The 23,490-nt window shown below is 40.5% G+C and overlaps 1 protein-coding gene across 1 annotated transcript in view; it reads right to left on the minus strand.

The window, feature by feature from the left end:
- Positions 1-9,733: 9,733 nt before the first annotated feature.
- Positions 9,734-23,490, minus strand: part of LOC117348507 (asialoglycoprotein receptor 1-like) — a 44,425-nt gene continuing 30,668 nt past the window's right edge. The window contains exons 7-9 of the mRNA XM_033920721.1: positions 20,959-21,073; positions 11,763-11,835; positions 9,734-9,900 (exon numbers count right to left, since the gene is read on the minus strand). Of these exons, the coding sequence (XP_033776612.1) occupies positions 9,867-9,900; positions 11,763-11,835; positions 20,959-21,073 (222 nt within the window). The 3' untranslated portion in view covers positions 9,734-9,866. The remainder of the gene's footprint in view (positions 9,901-11,762; positions 11,836-20,958; positions 21,074-23,490) is intronic.

Genomic DNA, 23,490 nt, shown 5'->3' on the forward strand with positions numbered 1-23,490 from the left:
GGCAGAAGGACACTGACCCACGGTTTCTATAAAATCACCCACATTTGGGTGTGCAAGGCAGATGTGCATGCAAATTAGTTATGAACTGTTAGCAATCAGTTATTGGCATTAATTAGTTCTAATTGGGACTTGAGCATGTGTGCTATTCTGCAATAGTGCACATTCAAAATTCATCATGCACAATCCAAAATGGGTCATTCCACAAATTTAAGTGCAGTTTTATAGAATTCCTGGGTTGTGCACCAGGATTTAAGCAAAGTTTCAACAGGCATAAGTATCTCTGTGCTGAAGAATGCAATAACACTTGGCACCAGTTCCTGCCCTCAGCTATGGCTAATCACGGAATTGAATTTATGCCGTTGATTGACTCAGTGTTGAAAAATTAAGATTTAAGTTGGAGTGGAGGAGTGGTCTAATGATTAGAGTTGCTGCCTCAGCTCCCTGAGGCTGTAGGTTCAATCCCAGTACCACTCCTTGTGACCCTGGGCAAGTCACTTCATCCTCTAGTGCCCACCGCTTTGAATGTCATAGCAACAAACAGATAGAATAGAAGTCCCCATTCCCTTTCCTCTTAATAAGTTCTTAACATGAACTATATCATTCCAGCTGATAAGGTACTTTGGAAGTAAATGCTTTATTAAAAAAAATTAGGCCATCTTTAACTACGCCACGGTAGAGGTTTCTACTGCAGCCCAGAGCACTAACGTTCATAGGAATTCTGTGATCATTGGAGCATTTAGCACTCCAGGCCATGGCTTAGTAAAAGGTGGGGGAGGGGGGCAGGTTAATAATGAAAAAAAAAAAAGATGAAAGATCTGTTATATATTTTATTTATTTAAAAATTTTCTATACCACTTTATAGCACAACGGTTTTCAAAATGATTACATACATAAAATGTTAAAACAAATCTGGACAAGTAGAAACGGACAGCGTTAATTTTAACAACAATCAGTACTCAGAAAAATGCAGCAACAAATAATTGTGTTTTTAACAGTTTTCTAAATGAGCTCCTATCACTGCATTTCCGAATTTGGCTAACAAGGGCATTCCATAGTTTTACCCCTGCACACGAAACGGTCATTATGGGTTGACATTTGTTTTCAGCAATGCAGAATTTTTCAAACGCAGTGATTTTGTTGGTTGATAACTAGACATCTTACTCTTAAAGAATTCTGGAATCAAGCCATAAAGAAACTGGTAACAGATCAGAATTGCTTTGTATTGGATTCTAAATACAACTGGCAACCAGTGAAGTTGTCCAAGATATGGCTTAATGTGCTCAGAACTTGATGTCCCTGTTATGTACCACCTACAATGCCCTACACCTGGCTTTTGTTATTCCCAGGTACAGGACATTGAAGTAGTCTAACCGCGACAAGATCATTGCCTGTAAAATGGCACGGAAATCAAACGGTGAAAGCATTGGTTCACGCAATACAATAAATGTATCTGAGCGAAATTTATTTGTATTGTCTTTGTCACTTGACAGTTCATTGTAAGGCCAAGTTCCAATCTCAATCCCAAAATTGTCATTGATTCCCTCACTTGCAATACCTCATCTACCACTTTTAGGTCTTTTGGCCATCTCTCCCAATCAAATTTACCCACCAACATAACCTCTGTCTTCTGTACATTCAGTCTCAGACCTTGCCTTTCCATCCACTCGGTAATTTCACTCATATAATTACTAATCTGTTTCTCTAGCTCATCTCCCCAAACACACACTGGGAAGAAAAAAATAATATCGTCCACATATATTCGATATTCAACCCCTAATGTTTGAAACAGATGACCTATTGAAGCCATATAGATGTTAAATAATAATGCGGAAAGCGCTGATCCTTGTGGAACTCCACTTTTCACTGGGATTTTACATAAGATCTTATTCCCATTCCTTACTTGGAAAAATATATCTGTCAAGTATGAGATGGACCATTTAAGGACAGTACCACCCATCCCTAAATCTTTTAATCTCAACAACAATTTCTGAAGATCTGAGTCAAAGGCTCCTGATATATCTAAAGATATTAAACAGAAAGTTACATGTTGATCCAAACCCATTTGTATCTATATATAGCCTATAGAAGATCTTTGAAATTCATTTGGTGGTACAGTCTCAGGTAAATTAAAAACTTACAAAACATTTGCTATTTCCTTCCTCCACCCTACATACTTCTCTAGCACTGCCCCCTCCTTACCCCCATAAAAGTGGGTTAATTGTTAATTCCTAGATCCACTTACCCGTATAAATAAACTAACTACCAGATTTGCTGTGACAGTCTTTCAGTTATGGAAAGATGACCCAGTTCTTCCCAGTTGATGATCACAGCTCAGACACAGAAGAACTTTGGAAAAAATATTATGTGTCCCATTACCTTAGAAATTAATGAAGAAAGAATATTTTAACATAAAACCAGAAATCTAAGGAACAGAATCTAATTGGTCTTTAACCAGTTATTTAAAAATTTATCCAGATATTGGTGCCATTGAATGTAGCCAGATACAGTGCCTTTACCTGCATAGCTTAGTCATCTTGAGATATCACAGGGTACTTGGTCATATATAGATCAGTTCTTTCAGTTCTATCTCATAATACCTGCATTCTAGCAGACTTACACATAATGCTAATACCACATGTTAATATATGCTGTAGATTTTGGGACCTGTGGGACGATATCCCTGAAGCATGCTAAAGAAAACAATTTTCAGTTCAACAAAGAATAAATTAGGAGATCCTAATTTAAGGAATAGTCTAGAACTAGCAGACACCCCTCCCCCCCAAAAAAAAATTGGTTTCTTGATTACAACAAAATATCCTTAAATCAAAAACTTCATGTCATCTCTTACTACATACAGTACATGCATCACTGTCTGCTTTAACCCTCATTTCACCCATTATTAAACTATATAGAGGGATATTTTCAATAATGCATCTAAGTAAGACTTTGGATGTTTCCTGCAAGACGTCCAAAAGTCGGGGCGGAGAAACATCCATTTTTGAAACTGGTAGAAGTCCTTTTTTTGGTGGGTTTTTTTTTTTTTTAAATAACCTATTTGTACATCTTGGCCCCTAGGATATCTAACTTTTTGGGCTATTTTCAAATATTAAAAAAAAATCCGTGTTCAACGTGTCCAAATCAAGCAAATTTGGATGTGGGAGGGATCTTAATGGACAGGCCACACAAACATCCCAACAGGACAGTGAGGCACCTTAGGGGGCATTGCTATGAACTTTTCATAAAGGGTTAAAGGTACATATTTCACCAGAACCCCCTTTTAGTATATGATGAGACCTCCAAAACTCCCTCATAACCTACTATACTCACCTGTTTACCACCCCAATAGCCCTTATGACTACAGATGTCACCTACATGGCAGTAAAGTAGGTTTTGGTGGGCTCACTCTTTTCACCATAAATGTAGTGGTTAGAGTGGCTTATGGGCCTGGCTCCTCTTCTCTATGGTTCACTAGCCCACACCCCCCCCAGACTACTCTATTAGGCTTCCCCAAACTTTCATCTCTCCAGTGGTCATCTGGTCAGTTTGGTCCTTATTCGCTTTTAAAGCAGGTCTAACTTTGAATGTCTAAATGACGTCTTGAAAAAGGTTTGATTATCCCTGCAAGATGTTCAAGTTCTAAGCCCACCCAAAACATGCCTCTTCCATGCCCCCAGTGGTGTAAGTAAGGGGGAGGGGGATGTGGACCACCCTCTTGAAATGTTTGCCAATGTGAGCAGCATCTTCCACCTCCTGCTCATACTGGCTTTGGCTCTCTTCTGACACCACTTCCTGGTCGCGGGACTAGGGAGTGATATCAGAAAGGAGCTGAGGCCGGCACAAGCAGGAGGTGGAAGATGTTTCTCACGCCAGTGAAATTTTCAAGAGCTATGGTAGGTAGAGGGGGTGCTTGAGCAGCAGGGAATAGTTGGGGGCACACAGCATGGTGATACTGGGTGGCTCCCTCCCTTGGTATGCACTTTTTACATTTAGATATCTTGGAGGGTGAATGTCCTGCAAGACGTCTAAAAACTTGGTTTCAAAAATTTTGGCGATTAAAATGTCCAAATACTGGTTCAAACAAACTCCAAAAACAGAATTGCCAAAGAACCTTATAAAGAGACCCACAAAAAGGCAAAAAGGTCAAAGGTTCCCAAGAGTGGTAGTGAAACAGTGTCCCCAGCAAAGGTTAAATCAATAACCAACACAATAATGTGTATAAGGTAAATAACTATCAGAATTTTACAAGACTTAGGTACCCTCAGTGCGAAGGGACAGCGACGGGAGCATAGCTCCAACACTTCACGCATCAAGGTGACATGGCAGATCTTCACGTTCTCCTCAGCGTCTCTCTCTATCTTTATCAGGTAGATCTTTTACATCTTCTTCCGTAAAGACCAAAGCAATGAATTCAATCAGTCTCTCCACTATGGCCTTATCCTCCCTGAGCATCCCTTTTTCTCCTTGATCATCCAACAGTCCCACGGATGGCGTACATCTACACACCATCATAGGGTACCAGAGTGTGTGTTTTTAAATCAAAATAACACTATCACCAACAAAAGCAGTGCAAAATAAACACAGGGCACTATTACAGCAACCAAACAGGGAACCCCCCAGCCAACTCCCAAAATTGAAAAAGCAAAACTTAGCTTCAAAAGATTTTCATCCAATGTCCAAGGGAAGTGAGACAGGGCAGATGGATCGCCAGAGGACCAGGTTCAACCAGCCTGGTTTCGGGAACAAGTCCCTTCCTCAAGAACCCATAACTGAACAAATCAATCAATGGCAATCCTCCAGGAGAGCTGGGAAGAAAGGAGGAGCAAGTACTGGTTCATGCATTTTTTTGGATGCCTTTTGGAAAATGAGCCCCGTAGTGTTGCACCAAGGAATAACAAGCAGATTTTCATTCAGAGAAAGACATTTTGTTTATGGTATATTAGGTCAGGCCAAAATTTCACCTAGGCCTGTATCCTGTTTCTAATAGTGGCCAATCCAGGTCCCAAGTACCTGGAAGATTCCAGCAGCAAATTCCCTCAATAATAATGGTTTATGGACTTTTACAAATCCAAATGCTGTATTCTGACTGCTTTCTCCATATCCTCCTGCAATGAATTCCAGAGTATAACTGTGTTGAGCAAAAAAAATACTACTTAATACACGGTAAGCTCTTAGGCTTTGTACTTTTCGAAAGAGTAACAAACTGATCTACAAGTATGTTTACCCATTCCATTCCACCCAAGATTTTATAGACTTCTATCATCTCCCCTCAACCTTCTCTTAAGCTGAAGAGCTCTAGCCTCCTTAGTTTTTGCTTGTAGAGTAATTGCACCCAATACTCAAGATTGTCACACCATGGAATGATCTAGAAATCTTCCCCTTGATTCTATTTGGCACCCAAAAGCATCCTAAATTAAAATGAATTTCAGCTGAACGGCTTCTACATTTGACTGTGTATAGGGCATAAATTTAAGAGCTTAACTTAGGAGCATAATTTTAGATTTTATGCTTTTTTTTTGTTGGGCCCTAGTACCTGGCAAAAACGAAAAGAGTAGCAACATTCCATGCTACCGATCCAGGGCAAACAGTGGCTTCCCCCGTGTCTTTCTCAATAACAGATTATGGACGTTTGCTCCAGGAAATTGTCCAAATCTTTCTTAAAACCAGCTTTGCTATCCGCTCATACTACAACCTCTGGCAATGCTTTCCAGAGCTTAACTATTCTCTAAATGAAAAAATATTTCCTCTAATTGGTTTTAAAAGTATTTCCCTGTAACTTCGTCGAGTGTCCCCTAGTCTTTGTAATTTTTGATGGAGTGAAAAATCGATCCACTTGTACCCGTTCTACTCCACTCAGGATTTTGTAGACTTTAATCCTATCTCCTGTCAGCCGTCTCTTTTCCAAGCTGAAGAGCCCTAACCTTTTTAGTCTTTCCTCATGCGAGAAGAGTTCCATCCCCTTTATCATCTTGGTTGCTCTTTGAACCTTTTCTAATGCCGCTATATTTTTCTTGAGATAAGGAGACCAGAATTGAATGCAATAATCCAGGTGATGTTGTACCATGGAGCGATACAAAGGCATTATAACATTCTTAAGTCTTGTTAACCATTCCTTTCTTAATAATTCCTAGCATCTTGTTTGCTTTTTTGACCACCGCCACACATTGGGTGGAAGGTTTCATCGTATTGTCTACAATGACACCCAGATCCTTTTCTTGGGCGCTAACCCCCAAGGTGGACCCTAGCATCCGGTAACTGTGATTTGGATTATTCTTCCCAATATGCATCTCTCTGCATTTGTCCACATTAAATTTCATCTGCCACTTGGACGCCCATTCTTCCAATTTCCTAAGGTCTGCCTGCAATGTTTCACAATCCACAAGCGTTTTAACAACTTTGAACAGTTTAGTAGTCATTTGCAAATTTAATCACCTCACTCGTCGTCCCAATTTCCAGATCGTTTATAAATAAGTTAAATAGCACCAGTCCCAGTACAGATCCCTGTGGCACTCCACTTTTGACTCTCCTCCATTGAGAAAAATGACCATTTAACCCTACCCTCTGTTTTCTATCCGATAACTAATTCCTAATTCACAACTGAACTTTGCCTCCTATCCCATGGACTCTTTAATTTTTTCAGGAGCCTCTCATGAGGAACTTTGTCAAAAGCTTCCTGAAAATCTAGATACATTATATCAACTGCTCACCTTTATTCAAAGAAGTCAAGCAAATTGGTGAGGCAAGATCTTCCTCTACTGAACCCATGCTGACTCTGTCTCATTAAATCATGTTTGTTTACGTGTTCTACAATTTTATTTTTTATAATTGTTTCCACCATTTTGCCTGGTACTGAAGTCAGGCTTACTGGTCTGTAATTTCCCGGATCACCCCTGGAACCCTTTTTAAAGACCAGCATAACATTGACCACCCTCCAATCTTCAGGTACTATAGGCGATTTTAGCGATAGGTTAACAGTTCTTTTATTATCCTGGGACGTATACCATCTGGTCCATGTGATTTATCACTTTTTAACTTGTCAATTTGGCTTAGTACATCATCCAGATTCACCGAGATTTCTTTCAGTTTCTCTGCATCATCACCCTTGAAAACCATTTCCGGTTCAGAGAGATCTCTTACATCTTCTTCTGTAAAGACCAAGCAAATTGATTACCCTTCCTCTTTGGTTCAAATAGGCAGAAGCAGAAAACCTGTGAGGGAATCCGTGGGACTGTTGGATGATCAAGGAGAAAAAGGGATGCTCAGGGAGGATAAGGCCATAGTGGAGAGACTGATTGAATTCATTGCTTTGGTCTTTACGGAAGAAGATGTAAAAGATCTACCTGATAAAGATAGAGAGAGACGCTGAGGAGAACGTGAAGATCTGCCATGTCAAAACTTTAGTAAAAATTAACATGCCCTGAAGCAGTTTGTAATATCACATGCAAATGAAACATGCATGTCGGCGGCATTTAGTAACGGCTGGTCTAAAATTGCTGATTTGCTTGACCAGAGTTACAGATAAGTTACAATTTTATTACATATATAAATTGAAGATTTAAGAAGAAATCACCCATAAAAATTCATTATACCAGAACCTATGAGGAAGCATAAAGGCTATAAAACTCTATAATATCTGTGTTTGTTACACAATAGAGTGCCGCTTCTGACAATTCTTGGTGTAAAGAGACAAGCTTAAAGAGACAAGTTTGTACTTTATGAAGCATATTTCAATAAGTCATTTGTCTTCATAATAATCTGTCTTTTGCTGTCTGATTGTTATTGTCATTACTATATAGGCAAGTCTAATTTACTTAAACCAGTTTATTTGACTATTCAAGTGTCAAGCATGATTTTCTTTTTTGTTTATGGTTATATATTATGTTTCTTGGCTAAAATAGTAATTGTAATCCCCCATTATTATAGTGTTGCCCAATTCTCCAGGTTTCCTAATCTCTGAAAATATTTCTTCATTTGTCTGCTCATTTTGTCATAGGGGATGGGTAGTATAACCCAACCTTTATATTCCTTCCCTTCACACATGGAATTTCCATCCATAAGGATTCCAAACTGCTATCTATGTCATGCAGAATATTTATTTTATTTGATTCAATTCCCTCTTTAACATATAGCACAACCCCTCCTCCAATTTGATCTACTCTATCCTTGTGTTATAATTTGTACCCAGGTAACACAGTGTCCCATTGATTGTCCACCTTCCACCAGGTCTCCGAGATGCCTATTATATCTACCTCATCATTCAGTGCTATATACTTTAACTCTCTTATTTTATTTTTTAGGCTTTCTAGCATTTGTATACAGACACTTCAAATTGTGTTTTTTCCTTGCAACTACAGGCTGCTGAGAAGACAGGGAAAACCTGAGTCATTTACTCTGCCTTCCTCTTAAACCCTTCTGGTTTTGTTTCACCATTATTGAAACCTCTCTACTGGGACTCCCTAAATATCCTGCTTTAATAGTACCCTTTAAGGATACCTCACATCAAACCATCCGCTTCTGGGCGATTGTTGGCTTTTTCCCGCATCTCAGTTTAAAAGCTGCTCTATTTCCTTTTTAAACGTTAGCACCAGCAGCCTTTTTCCATTCTGGTTAAGGTAGAGTCCATCCTTCGGAAAAAGCTCCCCCTTTCCCAGAAGGTTGCCCAGTTTCTAACAAATCTAAATCCCTCATTCCTACACCATTGTCTCAACCATACATTGAGACTTCGGAGCTCTGCCTGTCTCTTAGGTCCTGTGCATGGAACTGGGAGCATATCTGAAAATGCTCCCCTGAAGGATCTAGATTTCAGCTTTCTATCTAAGAGCCTAAATTTGGCTTCCAGAACTACCCTCCCACATTTTCCTATGTCATTGGTACTTACATGTACCAAGACAGCTGGCTCCTCCTCAGAACTATCTAAAATCTTATCTAAGTGATGCAAGAGGTCTGCCACCTTTGACCTTTTGCATTAACATAACACCAAATTTCTAGACCGCATAATCAAAAAGTTCTATGAGGTTTACATTGAATATTCAGGAGAACAGCCACTAGCAGCTAAAAAGTGCTCTATCAGCTGACTATCAACTCCCATAATTTTCGGGATGCACCCCATATTGCAGGCTATCATGAATGAGGTGAGAATTAGCTCAGTTTACAGATTTGGGTCTAAAATAAGGTGATAAGCTCTGGTCTGGGACTGGAACATGATTCACTGCCACTCCTGCTGTCAAATGAGAACCACCGACGAATGATTTTCAGTACTGGTTTCCCTTTATCCTCCCTCCAGCAAAGGGGCTAAAATTGAATAAGGAGGGCAAAAAAGGAAGAATGAGAGAGAAAATAAATGTATAGAAAATATATGGGGGTCCTTTTACTAAGCTTCTGGAAGGTTCAAAAGGCACTACCACAGGGTGCACTCAGGTATTCCATGGTTGTGCCAGGATCAGCACACACTAACCTCGTGCTAAAAAATAAACATTCTTTTTAGGTGTTGGGGGGGCATGTTTGAAGGCAGAGAATAGGCATGCCCCCTGTGAGCCTTTTGCCTAATCCTTAGAATTAGATCTTTACAGAAAAAGACTCCCATTCAGTTTTGCTTCTGTAGTGCCTTTCGCTGTTGTGGGAAAGGTTTTTTTTGTTTATTTAGTTCTGTGGGAAATATTTCCTTTCTGAAATGTGAAAAAGAAATCCTTAGGGCAAAGATTTAGTATTTTAAGTTTGTGTAAATTGATTGGCAGGATTTGCAAGATTTCTATTTATTTAATTCTCACAGCAATGACAATGATTGTAATGCGTACACACAGTGGTTTGATCAGTTGAGCTGCACTCCAGTGACTGTAGTTTTCTTTTCTTCTCTGTAGCAAAATGCAGCATTAAGTCTTCCGTGGGCCAGACTCACAGGATATCCTGTACAGGGAAAGAACATCAGTAGAAATGCAACACATTCTCAACAGGACGTCTAACTCCAACTTTGGACGTTTTGAGAAATCCACAAGACATATATATATATATATTTTTAATGGTCCAGCTAGATGTCTATTTTTTTTCCATTATCGTAAAAAACCCATCCAAATACAAACCATCCAAAATAAATGATTTGCGTGTAGGAGGGGCCAGCAATTTTAATGAACTGGTCACCCGGACATGCCAGCAGAGCACTCGGGCATTGCTGTGAACTTCACATTAAGGGTGACAGGTACATATCTCTAAAACTCCCCCCCAACCAATGTACCCACCTATCACCCCAATAGCTCTTATGCTTGCAGGTATTACCTATATGGCTGTACAGTGGGTTTTGATGGGCTCACACTTTCCATGCCTTTTTATAGATTCCTTTCTAATTCTTAAATCAGAAGGACCCCCATCGCTAATGTTGTTACCCTTTTTTTGGGTCTCTCTTTCCTATCAAAGATGTAGTTCTGCCCGTCCACCTTCTTTTTCTGTACGTCCGTGTCTGTTTTGTTTTTACGTATCCCTAATTATTTTAACAATGTATGCCGCGTTGAAAAATGATAAGTGGAATATCAAATTTTAAATAAAACTTGGAACTTAGAAACATCCCAAATGTACTAGTTAGGGTGGCATATGGGCCTGGGTCTCCTTCTCTACAGTCCACTGCAATGCCCACCAGGCTACTCCAGAGACCTGCTTGCAGCTCCACTAGGACTGGCCATAGTATCTGCAGCTGTCAAAGAGATACTTGGGGGATGGAAAGGGGTCAGAGACCCTGGGGGAGTGGGTGTGGGCCTTATGTTCATCCCTCCAGTTGTCATCTGGTCAGTTTGGTACCTTTTTGGCCCTTATTCCTTTAAAAAACAAATCTAGCCCAAAATGTTCAAATTGTGCCCTGGACGTTTTGTAAAATGTTTGATCATCACTGTAAAACATCCAAGTGCTAATCCTGCCCAAAAACATGCCTCTAACACAAAAGACCTGAAAGACGTCTAGAAAGTCGGTTTATGCCGTCTTTTGGATGTCTATCTCTTTTTAAAATGAGCCCCATAATATGTACTTGAAAGGATATCAATGTGGGGAATGGGATTCTCTCTAACCTTTCGGAACATTCAAGTAAGCCTGGGGATGGGGCTAGCCGGCGTAGGTAGAGGCGAGAGGACTATGGACCTCATTGGGAGTGGAGGGATTTACAAGGAAAGGGGTCATTTTTAAAATGCAGATCTCAATTGGTGCTGGGGCCCGCTTAGCTACGCAAGTGTAGGATTACCAGACGTCCGGATTTACCCGAACGGGTTTTGAAAAGCTTCCAGCTCGGGCTGTCGTTGGGAGGGCATCTGAGCGTGTACTGTGGTGATATCACATGCATGCACACATGCGTTTGACATCATCATGTAACACATGTGCAAATGCCCTCCTGATGCGGCTGAGCACTTGAGAGGGGTGGGACTGGGGGCAGGGCCATGGCTCCGGATTTCATAAACATCTGGTAACCCTACTCATGCAAATTCTCCTAAATTTGGTGCTTAGCTATACAGATTCTGGCACTGAATATGGCCAGTTCCTCCTCAGCTGTGTCCCCTGGACCACCCTTGACCTGCTCACATTTTCTAAGGCTTTGTCCAGTTAAGTACTGTCAGATATTGGCAGTTGGTTGAGCGGAGCCTCTCCTGCCCTCTTAAATCATTTTAAATATCAGCTAGACAGGTTTTCCCCCAAAACAGATCTGTCGATTCAAGACAGCGAAGAAATTGCCCCACAATAAAAGTCCTCCAGTATCACTGCAGATGAAATGGGAAGAATGAGAACGGCTTTACCTGTTCTTCAGGGAGTATTTACAGACAAATGGAAAGGAAGAATTCGAAAGGTAATCATTCCAGGTAATATGACCTGAAGCAAGAAAGAAACAAAGGAGGTCAGATTTTGTAAAAGGAAAGAGAGACTTACTGGCATCCCAATTGTTTTCTTCTAGATTGCTTACATTTGGGGTATGATTCAGTTCATGGCGCCCAAAGTAGGCCTGGGATGAGATGCACACAGCTAGTATTCCATAAAAGTTCCAAAGAACCCCAAAACAGTGCCATAAAACTTATAACTGCTTATCTCAATACTTAAATCAGCTCATTGGCTACCTATAGCAGATCCTCTTTATCTTAGCAAATTTTTGACACCCCTTCTTGAATACTTAGATCTCTTAATCAGGATCGTTTGATAGTTCCTACATTTAGAGAGATCTTTATAGATTCCAGTTTTCTGTTCAGGGACAAGAACTATGGAATTTGTTTCCCAATCATCTCCGATTACAAACGTCAATATTAGCACGCTCTACATGCTAACGCGTCCATATATTCTATGGACGCGTTAGCATTTAGCATGTGCTAAATCGGCTAGCGTGCCTTAGTAAAAGAGGGGGTTAATACCGTCAAGAGATCTTTGATACTGCTGAACATACACCCCTAACCTCTTATGTTATCTCCCTTCCCTTGTTAATTTCTTCCCGTTTTCCCTTATGTTTTATGGTATGATTTTATTGGATTGCTTTTTTCTTTTACCTGCTTTTATATATTAATTTGTATTAAGAACATAAGAAGTTGCCTCCGCTGAGGCAGACCAGAGGTCCATCTCGCCCAGCGGTCCGCTCCCGCAGCGGCCCATCAGGCCCATTGCCTGAGCAGTGGACCCTGACTAGCTCTATAACCTACCTCTACTCCTATCCCTATAACCTACCTCTACACCTATCTATACCCCTCAATCCCTTTGCCCTCTAGGAACCTATCCAAACCTTCTTTGAATCCCTGTAGCGTGCTCCTGCTTATCACATCCTCCGGTAGCGCGTTCCATGTATCCACCACACTCTGGGTGAAGAAGAACTTCCTGGCGTTTGTTCTAAACCTGTCCCCTTTCAATTTCTCCAAGTGCCCCCTTATACTTGTGGTTCCCCATAATTTAAAAAATCTGTCCCTGTCTACTTTTTCTATGCCCTTCAGGATCTTGAAGGTTTCTATCATGTCTCCTCTAAGTCTCCGCTTCTCCAGGGAGAAAAGCCCTAGCTGTTTCAATCTGTCAGTATATGAGAGATTTTCCATACCCTTTATCAGCTTACTTGCTCTTCTCTGGACTCCCTCAAGTACTGCCATGTCCTTCTTGAGGTACGGCGACCAATACTGGACACAGTACTCCAGATGCGGCCGCACCATTGCATGATACAGTGGCAGGATGACTTCCTTCGTCCTGGTCGTGATACCCTTTTTAATGATACCCAACATTTTGTTTGCTTTCCTTGAGGCTGTGATGCACTGCGCCGACGCCTTCAGTGTTGTGTCTACCATCACTCCCAGGTCTCTTTCAAAGTTACTTACCCCTAGTAGTGATTCCCCCATTTTGTAGCTGAACATCGGGTTCTTTTTCCCTACATGCATGACCTTGCATTTCCCTATGTTGAAGCTCATTTGCCACTTTTTGGCCCACTCTTCCAGTGTCGTTAGATCCTTTTGGAGATCTTCGCAGTCTTCCCTGGTATAGTTTGGTGTCATCCACAAATTTAATGACCTCACATTTTGTTCCCACTTCTAGGTCGTTTATGTAGATATTGAAGAAGAGCGGTCCCAGCACTGACCCCTGCGGAACTCCGCTCATGACCCATTTCCAGTCTGAGTAATGTCCCTTTATTCCAACCCTCTGCTTCCTGTCCGCCAGCCAGTTTTTGATCCATCGGTGGACCTCCCCTTGCACCTCGTGGTTCCATAGCTTCTTAAGCAGTCTTTCGTGTTGTACCTTGATGAAGGCTTTTTGGAAGTCAAGGTAAATGATGTCTATAGATTCCCCTTTATCTACCTGGCTGTTTACCCCCTCAAAGAAGTACAATAAGTTTGTAAGGCATGACCTACCCTTACAGAAGCCATGCTGACTCGACTCTAGCTGCCCATTGTTTTCAATGTGTTTACAGATGCTGTCCTTAACCAGCGCTTCCATCATCTTTCCCGGGACCGAGGTCGAGCTCGCCGGCCTGTAGTTTCCTGGGTCACCCCTTGAACCCTTCTTGAAGATGGGCGTGACATTTGCTATTTTCCAGTCCTCCGGGATCTCTCCAGTTTTTAAGGATAGGTTGCATATTTGTCGAAGTAGCTCCTTGAATACCCTTGGGTGAATGCCGTCCGGACCCGGCGATTTGTCGCTCTTTAGCCTGTCTATCTGCCTGAGGACATCCTCTTGGCTTACCTCTAATTTGACCAGCTTAACATCTTGGTCTCCATTTACGATCTCCTCAGGTTCCGGAATGTTGGTTGTGTCTTCCCTCGTGAAGACTGACGTGAAGAACTCATTTAACTTGTCCGCTATCTCTTTTTCATCTTTTACCACTTCCTTTCTGTCTCCATCATCCAAGGGTCCCACTTCCTCCCTTGCCGGTTGCTTCCCCTTAATGTACCTGAAGAATGATTTGAAGTTTGTTGCTTCCCCCGCCAGTCTCTCTTCGTATTCTCTTTTTGCTTTTCTAACCACTCGGTGACACTCCCTTTGTATTGTAAGCCACTCCCTTTGTATTGTAAGCCACTCCCTTTGTATTGTAAGCCACTTAGATACGATTTGATTTGCAGGATATCAAATAAACTTGAACTTACAGTTATTAAAAAATGATTAATTACTGCAATGAGTAGACACCATTTTCTATTGAAAGTATATTTGCAAATGGGGGAGGAGGGTCAATTAAAGTTGTACTATAGGTTTAATCAATAGTAAAGAATATTTATATTTGTATATTTTTGATTGAATGCTACAGGAAAGGGTGGGTGGGAAGGGAATAAATTTATTTATTTGATGTTATACTAGAAAGAAATTAAAGTGATGCATTTAATTTTAAATGTTTTATTATTTGTACACTTGTAAAATTAAAAAATGAATAAAGAATTAAAAAAAAAAAAAGATTAATATTATTGACAATTATTACTGCATTGACCCTGTTTTCAAAATGACATCATTCAGGAGGTGATTATAGACATCTCATTAGCTAATTCATTTCTGCAGATCTGTGATGCATGCCTACATTTGTGCATCCAATTTTAGACTACTTATATAAAATCTGCAGTATATAATTTAATTGTTGATTAGTCTTCATTATAATGCACGTAATACATTGGCTCTGCAGTTCTCATGCTCAAAGGAAGTTTTATCTAAAAGATTTCACTGTGCAACAGAGGTTTGGGGGCATGAATTGTAGTGGGTGTTCTATGATGATTTGGGGGTCGCTGAATTAAAAACTAACCTTAATTTTTTGTATAACCCACTGATTTTTGGCAAAAGAGCATTATAATGCAAAAATTAACATTTTCGCCATATTTATCTAATATAATAAAATGCTAGGCCGCGCATGCGCAGTTCCATCGCGTGCGTCCGTTTTCCGTGAGATGTACAGCATCTCAGATAGGAGTGCGCATGCGCCCGAAACACTCTCTCTCCTCCCCCGAGACGGATGTCGGACACGGCGGCTGTCTCCCCCGAGGCGGATGATCTTATGGGAATCAATGTTCTTCGCTCTGCCCTGCTCCTTGCCTTACTATATTTTTAAGTTGAAAGACCAGGCAGCGGCTCCTCTCAGGATCCCCACTTGCGTCGGAAGTCCAATGCAGTCGGGGATCTTGAGAGGAGCCGCCGCCGCCGTGTCTTTCAACTTAAAAATATACTAAGGCAAGGAGCAGGGCAGAACGATCTTCAAAATGGCGGCAAATCGATCTCTGTTCCTCCGGGGGGGGGGGGGGGTGTCTGGGAGGAGAGGGATCGCGGCCACTCAGCGCCCCCACCGAGGAACCCAGCAACTTTCCGCTGTCCGGGACCCGACTCATTTGCCGCCCCTCCCTCTTCCCTTACCGCGGGCCCGACTGGCGATTCAAGCAGCGTGTGCAGCACTCTTCACACGCTGCTTCGGGCCCTTCTACTGCCCTGATTTACTCTGGCACGTCCGGAGCAAATCAGGGCAGTAGAAGGGCCCGAAGCAGCGTGTGTAGAGTGCTGCACACGCTGCTTGAATCGCCATGTGTATTCGGGCCCGCGGGAAGGGAAGGGAAGGGGGGGGGCTGCAAAGGACTCGGGCCTGCGTTTGTAGTCGCGACTGTGGGAAGGGAAAGAGGGTAGAGGAAACGCTAATGCAGGCACAGGGAACTGGTGTGGGGGGAGGGAATGCAGCTTTGCACAGACAGACAGAAGGAGGAAGGAAGACAGAAAGACAAGAAGAAAGACACAGGGGCAGGTGCACAGGGAACTGGTGTGGGGGGAGGGAATGCTGCTTTGGACAGACAGACAGATAGAGGGAGGAAGGGACACAGAAAGACAAGAAGAAAGACACAGGGGCAGGTGCACAGGGAACTGGTGTGGGGGGAGGAAATGCCGCTTTGGACAGACAGACGGAGGAAGGGACACAGAAAGACAAGAAGAAAGACACAGGGGCAGATGCGGGACAGCGGGAGTCGCGTCAGGAGGGGTGCGGGATGTCGCAGAGGGAACTTTTCCAATGGGTGCAACTGGGCGGCTGTCGGGAGCCTCTGATCACGGGCAGAGCAAGGTAAGTGTATCATAGGGATAAGAAGGAGGAGGGGGGGAGAAAAAGGAAGAGACGCCTACTGCTGGACAGGGGGAGAAGGAAAGAGGTGCTTATGGACATTGGGGGTGAAGAAAAAAGAACGGAGGCCTAATGTTGGACAGGGGGAGAAAGAAGGTGCTGCTGGACAGGGGGGAGGTAAAACAAAGGGAGAAGGGCTGCTGCTGCATAAGGAGACCTGTGAAGGGGTGGTGGTGGACACAGGGGAGGTAAAAGGAAGGGAGAATGGACAGGGGGAGCAGGCAAGGGGTGGTGATGGACAGCCAAGGAAAAAGAAAGACAGAAAGAAAGAAAGCGGCTAAGGAGAGAGAGAGAGAGAGAGAGAAAGAAATAAAGAGAGACACACACACACATATATTCTAGCACCCGTTAATGTAACGGGCTATAAGACTAGTATATTAATAATAATTTATCAGATAGATTTAACTTGCTAAGGGGGGTTAGACAATGATGTCCTTTATCCCCCTTACTTTTTGATGTTGTTCTTGAACCCTTATTAATTGCAATTAATCAAACTAAGGGGATAAAAGGAATCCCATACTCTAACTGGGAATTTAAACTTTCTACATATTTTACTATATTTAAGAGAACCGGGGAATACCATTCCATGTTTACTTAATCTTCTAGAGAAGTTTGGAAAATTTTCTGGATATAAAATTAATTGGAGTAAATATGAAGTTCTTCCATTTAATGTTCATTGTACCAAAGGATTATTTGATTCATATTCATTTATATGGAAAGATGAAGGTTTAAAATACTTAGGTATTATTATCAAAAATACAATTGATGACACAGTGAAAGAAAATGAAAAACTTTTATTAAGAAAGATAACAGAAATGTGTGAGCAATGGAATCCTTTACATCTATCTTGGTGGGGAAGAGTTCAAACAATTAAAATGATGATATTGCCTGTGGTTTGTTATCCAATGAGTATGATACCAATATTTTTTCAGGGGTCATTTTAACAAAAGTTAAACAATGTTCTTACAAAATTCGTTTGGTTTGGGAAAAGACCCAGAATTGCTTTAGCATCGTTACAAAGAACAATTATGGATGGAAGGGTAAATTTTCCAAATTTTTATAGGTACCATCAAGCCTATATTCTAAGACAGGGTATGTATTGGATCCTCCCTGATCTCATTGAGAATGTACCTGATTGGTTATATTTAGAGTGGCGGCTCCTGTTCCCATTACATTTAGAACATGTAGTTAGTATAAAATTGCCTAGGAAATACAAAGATAATAGAATTTTACTTGATACTTGGAAGACTTTAAGATATATTAGTAATTTATCACCAGATCCAATGGCTAAATCATTAAATCAATCCATTTGGGTAAACTCCAGGATCAAGATTGGCGGATTTAAGATCGTCTGGAAACAGTGGATAATTGCAGGTATATGGACATTGAATGATGTCATTACAGAAGGATCACTGCTTAGTTTTTCACAATTGCAACATAAATTTGGCTTAAATAAAACACAATATTTTAAATGGATGCAATTGAAGCAGGCTATTCAGGTAGGGTTCTCTGAATGGAAGGGTCTTAATACTCAATCAATATAGCTTGCAGGTTCTCTGTTTTCAGGCGGATTTTTTGGGACACCAAGCCGCAAAATGGTATAAATTGTTATATGGATTTTTAAATAAAAAAAAGAAAAATGGACTTAGGGATATTTGGAGTATTGAGATTGGACAGACAATTTCTGCGTCTCAATGACCACGATTTTGTTCCTGGAGATTAAGGTCTACAAGGTCAGCATCTATGAGTCAAATGTGGATGTTTTTGTTACATAGAATTTTTTGGACCCCTACACGTTTACAGAAGTTAGATAGTACTAGATCCAATAGATGCTGGCATTGTAGATTAGAAGTTGGGACATTAGATCATTTAATTTATTTTTGTCCCTGTGTAAATGCTTTTTGGAAACTAATTTGGCCCCAAATTAATAAATTATTAGAGAACCATGTAGGACTCTCATATGACATGATATTATTTGGTACAGCAATGAGAACTCAGAGTCTGATTTCTGCAAATAATAACAAGTTGTTATTAATATTGACAGGGGTCGCCATGCAACAAATTACTCAAAACTGGAAAGATTATACTAAATTAAATTATACATTTTGGTGGAATTCAGTCTGTCACATATATAAGATGGAAAAGATGTTAGCGTTACAACAAGGGAATCTTCATAATTTTAAAAAATATGGGAACCATTGACTAACTACTCTAATGATCAGATATCTTAGCACATGGGTAGCAGACAGGTGGGGATGGGGTGGGAAATGTATATCATATGGAATTAGGAATATTGATAAAAACGGGGGTATTTATTTTATATTACAAGAATATTTGAATGTAAATACAAGTGATATATGAAAGTTGTTTGTATTATGTTTAATTCACTTGTTGTAAGAAGTCAAAAATGAATTAAAAAAAAAAACCAACACATTTTCGCCATATTTTCTAATGCTTGGAGTAAATGTTATAACAATCTGTGAAGTAGTAAAACAGTTTGCCTCAAATTCGATTTTTTCCCCGATAATCTTGGTAGTGTTAGTGATGAGCACAGGGAAAGGTTTCACCAAGACATATCAGGGCAGATGGAATTCATCAATGCCGGCTGACTATTGTTGGACATTAATTAGAGATCTCGTTTATAAACGGACTTCAACAGCAAAACGATTCTAGAAAATAATATTTATAGGAACTCTTAAATTGGTACAATGTGTTACATTATGACTTCTCATGCTATAAATATTTGTGATTTGCTGAAAAACTATACATGATAGGAGAAAATTGAGGCTATTTCCATACACAGGAGGCAGAAAAAAAGTGACTTCAAGGAGAAATGTCCTATCTGTTTATATTTAACTCACAAGGACTGCTATACTGAGTCAGACCACAGATCTCTGAAATATTTAAATTATCTGTACAGTATTAAAACTATTGATTAATGTTAAATTGCACAATTTTTGCCCTGGATTATGCGTTTACTTTGCAGAGATAGGGTTTGCATTTATAAATATCAAAATATGTTATAATACTGTGCAGTATAGTCCGTCCCCACAGAGCCACCAGACAAACAAAAATTTCTGGGAAGAACACTGTGGTTGCCAATATTTATGATTGCCCCAAGTTTATATAGATACCAGCTTCCTTTCTATCTATAAATGAAGTATTGAAAACCATTTTTGATAGGACGTCTAAATCCAACATCAATATATATATTTTTTTAATCACCTACTTCGACATCTTGGCCGCCAAGACGTCTAACCTTAGGATGTCAAACTTTGTCTGCTATTTTTATCTCCAAAAATGTCCAAGTTCAAAATTTCCAAATGCAGACCATTTGGATGTGAGAGGGGTCAGCATTATGATGGACTGGCCACAAAGACATTCCAATAGAGCAGTGGGGCACTGCTGTGAATTTCACATAAAGGGTGTCAAATGTACATCTCACCATATACCCCTTATAGTTTATGCTGCTGAGCCCTCCAAAACGTCCCCAAAACATGCTATACCCACTTGTCAACCTCCCCAATAGCTCTTAGGGCTCCAGGTGGCACCTTTATAACAGTATAGTAGGGTGTTGGTGGGTTCATACTTAACACCATAGATGTTGTGGTTAGAGTGTCTTATGGACCTGGGTCCTCCTGTTAGCCCACCTGTGTGATGCTCTATTAGGCTTCCCCTTACAAGGTGCTGCTGTTCTAGATACAGGTACGCACTTTCATTTTAATTTTGGGGGTTGGGAGGGGGGTCAGTGACCATTGGATGAGTTTGAGGGAGGTCATACCGTAATCCCTCCAGTGGGCATCTGGTTAATTTGAATACCTCTTTGGGAAAACAGGTCTAGCTCACAATGTCTAAATTCCATTCAGGACGTCTTGGGAAAGGTCTGATTACCTCAAGATATCTAAGTCTAAGCCCACCCAGGGCATGCCTCCAATAAGTCCCATCTAGTTTTGGATACTCAGCGGCTAGGACGCCTTGAAGACATCTAGAAAGATCGTTTTGAAAATCGGCACTTGCATGTTTTGGTGAGAAAAAAGTCCAAATGCCGATTTATGCAATTTTTGGGATATCTTAAGAGTTTTGAAAATGCCCCTGATTATGTTATTTAGGACTCAGTTCACTTCTGGTTCTGGCCCAACCCCCAGATCCACGTCTTCTTTGTCTTCAAATTAAGTCTTGAACACAAATGAACTAGAAATATACAGGAGTAGAAAAAAGTTCCAGGTCAAAGAAAGCAATGTTTCCAACACACAACACTAATTACCTTCCAGAACAAATTGCATAGAAATTAACTTTTTCAAATCTCAAACAGTTTTGGGGAAATATAAATACAGGCTAAGGAGTTTGATGATTGAGAGGCACTGGAAAGGAATTTTGGATGTGAAAGAAGACACGGAACTCACCATTCTTAGGGAACCAAGAGCCAATATAGTCTTCGTTTCTAAAATTGTCTGGTTGTCCAGAGCCAAATGTTGCAAAATCCCATGAAGAACCATCGGTCCACATATAAAGCCCCTCCTTTAAATAATAAATATTTAGAAATAGAATACATTTGTATTAAACAGAAAAAATATAGACGAAAAAAAGGAAAATTAATAGAACTATAGACTGTACAATGTTATCTGGTCAACCTCTTTTCCTTCAAGCAGGATCTTTTGTAAACTGTGTTGAACTTATGGTTATGCGGTTTAGAAGCATGATGTTATGTTAGGGGTTTGGTCAATTGGAGACTTAGGCCACTCCCAGTGCATCCAAGAATGCACTTGGACGGAGGCCAAAGACTTCAGTTGGGCAAGGTTGCCTAAAGCCCCTCCTTAGGTGCCTGGGCTAATCAGACCCTTCTTAGGCACCTCCCTCGCCATGCCAGTATAGCGATGGAGGCTACATTTGCTCCCTCAGTAGATAGTTTATGTGTCTATGCTTTTGAAGAAGAATGGCTCCAACATTCCTCTTTTAAAGAGAAGATTTATGAGATTGGCATCTCTTTTTTACAGTAGAATATTCTGAGAATGAAATTAGTTTCAGACTAAAGTTTTTTCTAAATCCACAGAGAGAAATACTTTTTTGAAATCTAAAATAAGTCATCTTAAAAAAAATTAAAAGATAGTTTAACTTTCTTTTATATGCTGAGAATTAGAAGGAACTGTTCTGAAGAAAAAATGTTCAAGACATAAGTAAGAGAACTGATTTTGAAATTACAGGAGAGAGGTTATCTTTAAAAAGTTATCAAAAAAGCATACACACATGCCAAATATAACAACAGGGATTTACTTCTGAGATACAAAAGTAAACTGTTTGGAGAAGATAATCAAGAGACGTGTGTATTAAAGTTTTCATCTAGCAGTAATTTGATAGTTGAAATCAATAGAGACAATTGGAACAACATTAATTGATATCCATGAAAGAAGAATGAGAAAATAGCATTCTCCAGGGGTAAAAATCTGAAAGAGACTTTGATTCCTGCAACTTTTGAGAGAAAAAGACACAACACATCTGTAAGAGGACATTACCATTGTGGTCCCTGTTTCGCAAACTCTCCAGAGCCATGGCACACTAAACTTAGGGATACGGCTGGAAAGCCTCTGGAAATGTCTGGACATCGACGCAATGACGTCACTTGAATGCATGCGCAGAGGTCCTCCAGACAAGGTACTGAGCTGCCAATGGCGGGGGTGCTGGAAGAGGAGGCACCGACTAACTACCTCTCACTGCGAGATGCATGTCCTGTAGGCAGTCAGCCAGTGCCTCTCCTCCTCGCAAGCGTCTCACGGCACACTGGGAATCTCGCCACAGTATACTGTTTGTGATACACTGCTGCAGTATTTGTGGTTACTCTGCAGGACAAAGAATTTATAAATCCACTAGATGGTGCTAGATATGTTTTAAAAAATTTTCACAAATTGCAAAAGGATGTTTGAGGTTTATATAATCATCTGTCCCTGCTCAAAAATTTATGTCAAGATGACTTCCCGAAATCTGAGAACCAGAATGAGTGAACATATATCCAACATAAAAAAGGAAGAAGGTGAATGAACCTTTAGTTGCACAGTCATAAATAAAAACAAAAGAAACATGACAGCAGATAAAGGCCAAATGGCCCATCCAATCTGCCCATCCACAGTAACCATTATCTCTTTCTCTCTCTGAGAGATCCCACGTGCCTATCCCAGGCTTTCTTGAATTCAGACACAGTCTCTGTTTCCACCACCTCTTCCGGGAGACTGTTCCACCCTTTCTGTAAAAAAGTATTCCCTTAGATTACTCTGGAGAATTTCACCTCTTAACTTACTGATGATAGCTCACTGATACTGATCTGCTATAACTCCATTGTAAGGCTCAACTGCCTACCTCTGAACCTTACAGTTTACTGCTGTTGCCAAGATATATATGGCAGTCCCTCGTCACTAATCTTCTACTGCCAACCACCTTTGTAACTCCGCTACTATCTCTTTCCCGAGTCAGTTTTCCTCTTTTGTAAGGCTTATGCAATATATAAATAAAAAGTTATGTTATGTTAACTTCATCCTATGCCCTCTCATTCCATAAAAACATAAAAATAACCTTACAAACCAATGGTCCATCTAGCTCAGTATCCCATTTTGCGGAGGCCAATCCAAGTCACAAGTACCTGGCCAAAAAACCAAATAGTAACAGCATTCCATGCTTCTCCCATGTCTGTCTCAAAAGCAGTTTAAGGACTTTTCCTCCAGGAACTTGTCCAGACCTTTTATAAAACCAGCTATATTAACCACGTGTTTCAGAGCTTAACTATTCTCTGAGTGAAAAAATATTTCCTCCTATTGGTTTTAAAAGTATTACTCTGTAATTTAATTGAGCGTCCCCCTAGTCTTTGTAAATCTTGATGCAGTAAAAAATTGATCCACTTGAACCTGTTCTACATCACTCAGGATTTTGTAGACTTCAATCATATCTTC

Source organism: Geotrypetes seraphini, chromosome 14, assembly GCF_902459505.1.
Source record: "Geotrypetes seraphini chromosome 14, aGeoSer1.1, whole genome shotgun sequence".
NCBI classification, from domain to species: Eukaryota; Metazoa; Chordata; class Amphibia; order Gymnophiona; family Dermophiidae; genus Geotrypetes; species Geotrypetes seraphini.